Below are 10,364 nucleotides of genomic sequence, written 5' to 3'. Positions count from 1 at the left end.
TGGATGGATGGATGGATGGATGGATGGATGGATGGATGGATGGATGGATGGATGGATGGATGGATAAATGAATGAGTGGATGAATGGATGGATGGGTTGGTGGGTGGGTAGATGGATGGGTTGGTGGGAGGATAAATGAATGAGTCGATGGATGGATGGATGGATGGATGGATGGATGGATGGATAAATGAATGAGTGGATGGATGGATGGATGGGTTAGTGGGTGGGTGGGTAGATGGATGGGTTGGTGGGAGGATGAATGGATGGGTGGATGGATACAGAAAAAACAGAAAAGTAATTACAAATGTCCACTACAGAGGACAATTTTTCAACTTTTACATACTACGATAAAGTACAGTCAAAATAATTCCTAGAATGTTTTAATATGATGCTAAGAGATTTATTAAAAATATGCCAACAACATTTTAAACCAAAATTTGCACAATAAAAAGTTTTATGCACTTACTTTGTCTCCCTCCATAAAATGTGCTTGTACTGATGAACGCCATTTTTCTGAATTAGAAAAAGGTACGTACAAAAGTCCCACCCCTTCACATGTGGTATCATTGAAAAGCCCTAAATGTCCTCTGGAGATACCAAAATGAATTAATTCAGTAGAATGCAGGGGATGGGAGATATTCAAGTTTATAAATGTCCTCTACAGAGGACAAAAATGAACTACTGGTAGTCACGAGGCAGTTTTGAGAGACAGAATCAATTGAACCCTGGGCAAGCGTTTTTATGGTCAATTACGGAAAATATTCCGTTAACATGACCCCTGTATATATATATATCTATCAAATATGACTTAAAAGACATTTGACTTCGTAAATTACCACCTTGAAATTGGGCCTCTGTTTCTTTCAGAAACTCCTGCTCTTTCTGAAACTCCGCCTTCAGGAAATCATCACAAAATGGCTCCTCTGTTAACATTCTGTGCCACGCCGGCAAAAACGGCATTGCAGAGAAGTAGCTCATATAATGAGCTCAGCAGATGTGCAGTTCCACCAGGTGTCTGCTAAGTGTTGCTGGCTAGTCTGAAGGAGCTGAGTGGGAGAGTCAGAGAGGTGCTCTGTGAGATGAAACTCAGAAACTTGGAAACTGCAGCTCTGAGGAAGATATGCGTCTCAAAGACGGAGCTATGTCCACCCAGGCGTTTTGCGCAGCTGAATGGTTGCCATGGATATTAAAGGATTTCTCAAACATGCATGAAAGAATCAAGGCAACACCCCAGGTATGTTTTTGATAAGGGAATAACATCATAACATGATGTAAAGCTCATAAAAGTCCATTTTACATAACACTGCCTCTTTAAGTACAGTGGAGAACCTGTGATGCTTCCAGTCAAAGTGTGTGTGCAGGGTGTGTTTTGTGACAGGTTATTTTGAATTACCAGAGCCTCCAGTTCAAACTCCAGCGTCTTCTTCCGGGCTTTGAGCAGCACTATACTTTCTTGTTCTCGGTTTCTTTGTGTTAGGAGCTCCTGGCGACGCTGGCGCTCCCACTCCAACTGACGCTGGCGCTCCAGTTCCCGCTTAGCTGCCTAGAACACAGACAGGTGCTACAGAATCACAACACGGAGCTATTCATGGTCCATAACAGAATGCTTCCAGGCATACTTGCTTAGAAGCAACAAGGCAGGGTGATGTTTGAGCTTATTTACAGTAAACACAGAGATTCAAAACTAGATATCCACCGATTTGATATTAATATCTGTATCGGTCTCGAGTTTGAAAAAAAATTGTTGATTGGTTATGAATTTGTTCGATACAATACTGCAGATCTATTCGGTCTAATTCTATGGCTTGTACTCTGAGCAACATCATGTTGTTTATTTTACATTATATTTAGAATTCCTAATTTTACTTTCTGAACCATTTGAAAGGTTTGTTGCAGCTTATTTTTTACATCTTCGACCAACGTATTCAACCTGTCGTTTTTGTCAGCTTCAGTTTCTTTATTATTTTACATTGGGTGTTATATTTCTAATTGCTGTGACTGAGCAAATTAAAGTTGTGTTGTTTTTACATGCTTGACCAACTTGTGAAACTCTTGGAGTGTTGTATTGGTGCAGAGTTACCAAATAAATGTGTAATAAAATACATTTAAAAAAAAGAAATGTTTTCAGAACAGTTTTTCTGTATCGGATCAGTATTGACCAATACTAAACGTGAGATACCGGTATTGGTTTTGGAAGTGAAAACAGATACCGGAGCAGTGCATTCGTATTCCACACAGGTGGTAGAGAGCTCTATAATTACAGGTGCAGCGTCTTCACTTCAGATGTAGAAATCTAGAGGTGCCAATATTTCAATGTCTAGTGATTTCGATTCAGACACTAATTTTCTATTCAAATGGGCAAGAGATTCTGGAAGTGTAAACATTAATTTAAGATAATTCTACAGGGTCTCATACCGCATCGAATTCCATCATTTTATATTTCAACTAAAATAGGTTTGTGCATAAATTTCTGCAACTTAAATTATCAGTATTGTTTGCTTCGCTGCTTGGCTTTTTCTTACATAAGAAAATATTTACTGAGGCTGAGTGGACACGTAATGCAATGTGAGGTACACTCGGAAATAGAAGTGGCAAAGACGTACAACTTAAACATATTTTGAAATAGATTTTTGCACATTTTGAATCTATTTAAGATTTCCAGGACTAGGAAATGAAATCCTTTACACAAAACCTCTTGAATGCTCCTCCTCCTCTCTCTACCTCTCTCCTTTCTATCTCCTTGCGTCGTTCTTCTTCTCTTTGCCTCTCCAGCTCTCGTTGCCTCTCCAGCTGCTTCTCCAGCTCCTGTTGTCGCCTCCTCTCCTGTTCCAGACGCTCACGCTCCTGAAGCACCAACACGCAAATGTAACCAGGCAGATAATAGGGTTTTTTGGGTTTTTTTGTTACTCCCATGTTATAGTTGATATGGAAATAAGCGTACCTTCCTCTCCTGTTCCTCCCTCTCCAGCGCCGCCAGCCGCTCCTGCTCTTTCCTCTGCTGCTCCTGAAGAGCCTGGCGTCTTTTTTCCAGCTCCAGGTTTCCTCTTTCAAAGTTCTCCCTCTTCTTGTCCTCAAATGTCACTGTGGAGGGGTGGAATATATAAACATAACCACTGTTAATGGCTAAAAACAGTGAAGAATGTGAATAGAAAAAGCATCTGTTTAGATTTAATATTAATAGGAAATTGGCTAAGAGTTAAACAGAAATGCAGAAAAATTCATTTACGTTTCCATAACAACACAAACCATGCAGTATTTTAATGTTGTGCAAGAAGAAACTTCCAGAAGGAACAGGATTAAACTTCTACATATATAGTGCTCTCAAAACTATCAACATCCACTGAATTGCTTCAAAAGCCTTCCCACAGGATGATATTGCCACCACCATGTGTCACCATGGCAACAGCGTTTTTAGGATGATGTGCAGTGTTAAGTGCTCGGCTAAATACCACATTCAGGACAAGCAGGACTTCTTTTGGCTTTCAATAATTGATTGTTTTTCTTATACCGAGACTAAACTACACACAGGTGGAAGAACCTATTTAATAATTGGATGGCTTCTGAAGGCAGTTGTTTGTGATGTACTTTCTTTTGGGGTATTCAAGTAAAGGGGGACAAATACATATGCTTTCCATGATTTTTGCAGAGAACGATGGGTAAAAATTTGTTTTTTCACCCAATAAGTCATTAAAAAACATGCAGCGCCATCATCTTCCTACCACTTCCTGTTGTAGTCTTCTTTGAGGTTTACGCCAGTGGCAACATCCGGTTGTTTTGTCATGTGACAAAACAAATGAATGAATGTTCAGTTGTTTTGTTTCACACATCATGTGATGTGAAAAAAAGTGTTTCAATTGCAATTTCCCCAGATCAATTTTGATAAGACAAAAAAAAAAAGCAGCAAATTTTTAAATAATTTTTTTCTTCTAAATTTTATTAAGCAAATTTATTTTCAAAATATCAAAATGATTGCAGAAAAATATGGTCAATGGAAGCACAACTATATTTGCACTTTTTAATGTCAATAGGTTTTAAGCATCAATATGTAGCTTGTGTATAAAGTGGAGCATTTGGTTTGTTTACCTATTATGAGCAAGGTTCAAAGTATATTTAAGGGAATTATTATGGCAAATCTCAGCTGGTATGGTAGCATAAGCTAGATTTCTGCTACCATACCAGTAATCTAGCTGGTATGGTATGGAGCCAGAACAAACTCCACCTGGTAGTTTCTTCTCCAGGTTGCTCTCGTTCTCTTCCTCCGTCTCCTCTGGGACACTCTTCTGGTCTGACTGGACGCTGTCACTCCGTACACGCCTTTGACACACGCACACACACACATATGTTCATCTGATTGGCTGTTCATCTCCCGTTCACCAAACCGACAACAGTGGGATAGATACCTGAAGGTTGGCGGGAGGTAATCTGCTGGTAACACTGGAGGCAGTGGTAACCCTGACATGGCCATGTCTATGAGGTGCATAGCCAAGATGAACTCCTCCGCTGTTAGCTTCCCATCCTGATCAATGTCTGACAGACTCCTGGAGGAGATCATAATCCAACAGATTTTCACATGCTTGCTCTTCTTCTTTTAGCTAATAAATGGTTGAATTCAATGCACTGACCAGATTGTGGCTAACTGGCTCTGAGGAAGGCTGGATTGCATCAGAATAGTGCGAGCCTGGGGTCCTGAATTAGAAATTCATGTGAGTAGTTTAGAGAAAGGCGTTGAAATTTCAATAAAAAACTGTTAGTGTGTGTGTGGACGCACCGGTGAGGTACCCGCTCATCATCTTATCATGGGAGTTAAAAAGCTGCCTGTACTTTAGTCTGGAGGACTGAGGAACTGCCCAATCAGAAGGAGGCTGAGTACTGGGAGAAGATTGAAACATGAAAGATGCAATGATTACTATGCTGTGTTGTCTCTTTTTATAGCTACAGGTGCATCTCAATACATTAAAATATCATTGAAAAGTTATTTTATTACAGTAATTCAATATAAATAGTGTCCTTACACACACAGTGATAAATTTTAAGTGCTTATTTCAGTTCATTTAAATCAAGGCTCTGCAACTCGTGTTGAGACAGTGAACGGCAATCACCAATCATACACTTTTTCACAGGAATCAGCTTATTATGATCAATGGCCGATCGATCGGCACACCTCTGTGAGATATATATATATATATATATATATATATATATATATATATATATATATATATGTTTACTTGTGTTTTGTGGACTTGGAGAAGGCGTTCCACCGTGTCCCTCGGGGAGCCCTTGGGGTTCTCCGGGAGTATGGGGTACCGGGCCCTTTGATACGGGCTGTCAGGTCCCTGTATGACCAGTGTCAGAGTCTGGTCCGCATTGCCAGCAGTAAGTCGGGCTCGTTACGGGTGAGAGTTGGTATCCGCCAAGGCTGCCCTCTGTCACAGATTCTGTTCATTACTTTTTAAGGACAGACTTGTTAGGCACAGCCAAGATGTTGAGGGGATCCGTTTTGGTGGCCTTAGGATCGCATCTCTGCTTTTTGCAGATAATGTGGTCCTATTGGCTTCATCAGGTCATGATCTACAGCTTTCACTGGAGCGATTCGCAGCCGAGTGTGAAGCAACAGGGTTGAGGATCAGTGCCTCCAAATCTGAGGTCATTGTCTTGAGCCGGAAAAAGGTAGAGTGCCTTCTCCGTATCGGGGAGGATGTCCTGCCCAAGTGGAGGAGTTCAAGTATTTCAGGGTCTTGTTCACAAATGAGAGAAAAATTGGACGGGAGATCGACAGATTGGTGCAGCGTCTGCAGTGAAACAGGCGCTGTACCGGTCTGTCGTGGTGAAGTCATGAGCTTTAGGTCATGACTGAAAGAACGAGGTCATGGATACAAGCAGCCAAAATGAGTTTGTCTGAGGGTGGCCGGGCTCTCCTTTAGAGATAGGGTGAGAAGTTCGGTCATCCGGGAGGGACTCAGAGTAGATCCACTGCTCCTTCACATCGAGAGGAGCCAGTTGAGGTGGCTTGGGGATCTGGTCAGGATGCCTCCTGGACACCTTTCTCGGCTGGCCTGGAAACACCATGAGATTCCTCCAGAGGAGCTGGAAGAAGTGGCTGGGGAGAGGGAAGTCTGGGCCTCCATTCTGAAGCTGCTACCCCTGCGACCCGTCCCCAGATAAGCCGAAGAAGATGGAGATATATCTTTTTTTTAAAGATCATGTAATATATGTGGTCCTAAACATGTTTTATTTAGCTGGACTGAGTGCAAAATGGCTCTTTCAATTACAAAGGTTGCAAACTCTAAATTCCATAAAAAAGCACAATTATATTTCATAAGAACAATGAATAAAAGATTTTTTTAGGCAGAAATTTTGTCCTGCTGAAACCACGATGTACAAAATATGTCCTGCACTGGTCAGATTTCTTTTTTGCAGAAATGACTGCATCGATGCAGCGTAGCATGGCGGACTTTAAATGTACTTTGGTAAGTGTAGGTAGAACTCAGGTCCTGCTGGAAATAAACACTATAAAAAGTTTGTTTATTAATGAACTAAATTACCTTTTCAATTATATTCTTATGTTTTTAGATTAACCTGAATAGAAGAAAGTAATGGACTCAGAGCCTACCCTGCAGCATCAAACGATGAGCCCTTCTGTGGCTTGGTGCTGGAACGATTGAACGAAGAGGTCTTGTTCACAGAGGGAGCTGAGAGAGAAATCCGAGAACAATTGTGACTTAAAAAAATCAAAACCTCTCTTTAGGAAGAGACAGAAAATGCTGAAGCAGTGCATTTTCAAGGTTTTTCTGCACAATTTCTGATTAATTCAAATAAGTGAACCGATGTTCATGTTTCATGCATGTTTCTTGCCAATTACCGGCTAATCGGTTTTTGCTGGTTTGCCTTATAAAACCAATTATAATGCCTTACAATCAGTTTTATAAGTCATTAAGCCTTATAAAAGGTTTAATGCCTTTTATAAAAATATAAAAGGCATGAAACAATAAAAAAACAGCTTTCTTCTGTTTTACCTGAGTGGGGAAAGCCTGAGATGGGCGGCATCATAGCTGTGGGAGGAGCTCCGTTGGCAATGGGTGGAGGAAGGGGCGGAGGAGCCGAAGAGACGAGAGGAGGAGACACCCCAACGGGAAGAGGAGGAAGAGGGAGCGGGGGCACAACTGGAAGGGGGGCTGGAATGGGAGTCGGAATGGGTGCCATAGGAGGCATGCCTGGGAGAAAACACAGGAGCTCATGTGATTACTTTAATGACCAAAACAATATTTACACATAAATGTTAAAATATTTGTTACCATAGCAAAGGTCGGAAGGAGAAAAAGACTATTACTAACCCTGAATTTACATTTTTGTCTCTCTAAACATACAAACAACAAAAGGCAAAAACGTGAACATCGTCTGCTGGACACTTGTCTTTGAGTGGGATGATTTTATCCCGTAACACGTTGGCTGTATGACGTAAACATTGACCAAGCTGTGCCATTTGTAACAAACAGGACAATTCAATGGCAATAGCCACTCTTCAAACCAAAGCGGGCAGCACAGGGATGGTTTTGGGCCAGACAAGTTTACTTTAAAATCTCACAATTTGCACAGTAAAGACTAAATTTATACAACTTATCTGCAAAGAAATAATGTTGGTTTGGGGTTTAGTTAAACTATAAAAAGTAAAATCTTCCCGTGTGTCTCACCAAAGCTGGCCTGTGGGGGTAAGGAGAGCGGCGGCTGCTTCATGCTGGGAGGAAGCGTTGGTGGCAGAGAGTGACCCTGGAGCTTCAGTTTGATGAGTTTCATGGCGATAGAAAACTCGTGGATGTCCATTCGGCCATCGCTGTTCATATCAGCCAAAGCCCTGCACATTCAGAGGAAACACAATTACTCCAACACAAACATGATAACACTTCAAATCTCTTACAACTCGGGGTGGAGAAGACAAACTAGAAAATAAAAAAGGAAATCTGCTAAGCTGCTAGCTAAAATCTGTTAGTAAGCTTAACGATGTAAAAGATTCACTCCATCCAGAGTAAATAGATCCGGCAGAAAAATAAAGCAAAAGTTACTGAAGATTGAACGACTAAACTTGGATAATTTAACCTATTACAGAAGCTTTTAAAATGGCAGCATTATGTTTTTTCCAGGCACATTGTGCCATTTTATAGCACAATCAAGTAAGTTACATTCACTTGTTATATAAAAAAAACTATCAAATATGACTTAAAAGAAATTTGACTTCATAATTTAACATCTTGAAATTGGGCCTCTGTCTCTTTAAGAAGCTCCTTTCTGAAACTCCACCTTCAGGAAGTCATCACAACATGGCTCCTCTATTAACCCTTTAAGTTTTTAATCAGCGTTTCAGTGAAAAGTAGCTCCAATAATGAGCTCAGCAGATGCCCAGTTCCACCAGGTGTTTTGCTAATTGCAGCTGGCTAGTCTGAAGGATTTTTCAAATATACATGAAAAATTCAAGGCAACACTCCAGATATGTTTTTGATGAGGGAATAACATTATAACATGATTCTTTAATGATTCCAGGTCATAATGTTAGTTATTAGTGTAACTATTGTTTGTTTGTTTGTTAAATATTACAACTGTGACAGAGCTAACTGTAAGAGCTGCAATTCTAAACAGCCTTTGAAACAAGAAACAGGTGATTTGATTTTGCGATTATCTGTCAGAGTGTTAGCTAAAAGCTTCCTTTGGGTTTCGTGACTCACCATATTTGGGCCAGGATGGGCGGGGGCAGCCCTGACTGAAGGAAAAAGTTTTTAGCCTGATCACCTAACGAGTGAACAGAAAGAAAATGTGAGACAAAAGCAAGCAAAAGAAGAAAAAAAAACCCAAAATGATTCCTGTAAATCAGCTGGGAAATATCAGTAAAGGAGATTTACGACTTCTTCATAGCCTTATTTCAGCTCACAAATACACGTTCAAGACGTCCAGATGTGATGGACAGTTCGTTACCTGTTATGTAACCCCCAGCAGACGGAGCGAGGCCGTGAAACTGCTGATCATGTTTGGCTCTTTCATCCGGAGTGATCAGAAACACGTCTTGTCCTAACACACCCATACAACACACACACGATTAGAGTCTGAGAGGGCAGGGCAATGCCAGAGAAAAGGCTGGAATGTGAGAAATGTGTGAGTCAGAAGTTTCAGTTCTTGTTCGGTAAAATCAGATCTGCACGATAAAGACCAGACCTAGAGGCAGTGTTACAACGACCTGGTGTTGAAGGTTTTCCTCTCAATGACCAGCCTAACTATTAGTTTTAATGTTCCATACATCGGCCAATTAAATTAGATGCTACATTAGTCTCACACCAGGATTCAGCCACTTTAAGTGCTTTCCTTAAACCCCAACTTTCTGTATAATTTTTAACCCACATGTTTAGAGATTCGTGTTGAGTCAATTTTAGAAAACCAAAAAGGAAATAACTAACTTGTGTTCACATTCTACATCCAGAACATTTGAACTATTTCTTCAAATGCTAATACGATTTAGCATCACTGGTTTTGCTACCCTAAGCCGACTCAGATGTGTTTCAAAGATGAATAGTGACTCTGTTCATGGTCAAACAAATCAAACACAGAGGTTTAGAAATACTGCTCTGTCTGTTTTCGTCCCAGTCTAACTCTCCGAGCTAAAGTGACTAAACCTGGCAGAAGTTCAGGCAATATTTCAAAATCAGGAAATATTACACTACAAGTAGTTATGGCAAAGTCCATTACTTGCTCAGCATATTTTTGAAAATTCAGTCCTCATTTATACCCCCTTACAATGCCCCTGGTCATATTTACACACATACTGACCTGTGAAAGCAGTGGGGAACTGTGCCATGGTTCACTCAGTCTTCAGCAAATACACAACGCCTAGAACAACAACAGAATTTTTTTTTTTAAATGTAAAAAATTGAAATGCAATTTCAACAATTCATTAGTACATGGCATTGGGCGGTTCACAGAGTCAAAGTGTATTGAGATTTCAAAACATTGTAATTGCAAAACTATAGAAAGTGTGGTAATGTCTTTAATACAGCTTAAAGTCCCTCTACTGAGATGTCAGAGAGGTGACTGGAGTTGTGGGATTTTAGGATGTCTATGTATCAAAATCAACAAATATCCATGAATAAATGTATTATTAATATAATAGTATTATTATTAAACTCATTTAATTATGTTATCTTATATGATCCTATCCCCCGATCTGATCTACCTCAGTAAAGGCTAAAATCCACTATTGTCTTCTTCTTCTCTGTCGTGAGAGAGGATAGGCTGTCAGACCCTCCCACCAGCACACATCCGCACGACTGCGGTTACTAACTTATGCCCCTTTTCCACCGGCTCTACTCGGCCGGCTCGGCTCG

The 10,364-nt window shown here is 40.5% G+C and overlaps 1 protein-coding gene across 5 annotated transcripts in view; it reads right to left on the bottom strand.

Moving 5' to 3' along the window:
* itsn1 (intersectin 1 (SH3 domain protein)) overlaps positions 1-10,364 on the bottom strand; it is a 55,777-nt gene that overhangs the window by 38,955 nt on the left and 6,458 nt on the right. For all 5 annotated transcript variants that reach the window (XM_016681833.1, XM_016681835.1, XM_016681834.1 and 2 more), the window contains exons 2-14: positions 9,811-9,870; positions 8,965-9,057; positions 8,718-8,781; positions 7,692-7,852; positions 7,017-7,214; positions 6,614-6,692; positions 4,769-4,869; positions 4,623-4,686; positions 4,401-4,538; positions 4,220-4,314; positions 2,942-3,081; positions 2,722-2,844; positions 1,394-1,543 (exon numbers count right to left, since the gene is read on the bottom strand). In XM_016681833.1, coding sequence (XP_016537319.1) covers positions 1,394-1,543; positions 2,722-2,844; positions 2,942-3,081; positions 4,220-4,314; positions 4,401-4,538; positions 4,623-4,686; positions 4,769-4,869; positions 6,614-6,692; positions 7,017-7,214; positions 7,692-7,852; positions 8,718-8,781; positions 8,965-9,057; positions 9,811-9,838 — 1,434 coding nt within the window. In that variant the 5' untranslated portion in view covers positions 9,839-9,870. The remainder of the gene's footprint in view (positions 1-1,393; positions 1,544-2,721; positions 2,845-2,941; positions 3,082-4,219; positions 4,315-4,400; positions 4,539-4,622; positions 4,687-4,768; positions 4,870-6,613; positions 6,693-7,016; positions 7,215-7,691; positions 7,853-8,717; positions 8,782-8,964; positions 9,058-9,810; positions 9,871-10,364) is intronic.

This window comes from Poecilia formosa, unplaced genomic scaffold, assembly GCF_000485575.1.
Source record: "Poecilia formosa unplaced genomic scaffold, Poecilia_formosa-5.1.2 Scaffold296, whole genome shotgun sequence".
Classification (NCBI taxonomy): Eukaryota; Metazoa; Chordata; class Actinopteri; order Cyprinodontiformes; family Poeciliidae; genus Poecilia; species Poecilia formosa.
Note: the sequence above shows the minus strand (reverse complement) of the source record. Positions and strands in the feature narration are given on the sequence as shown.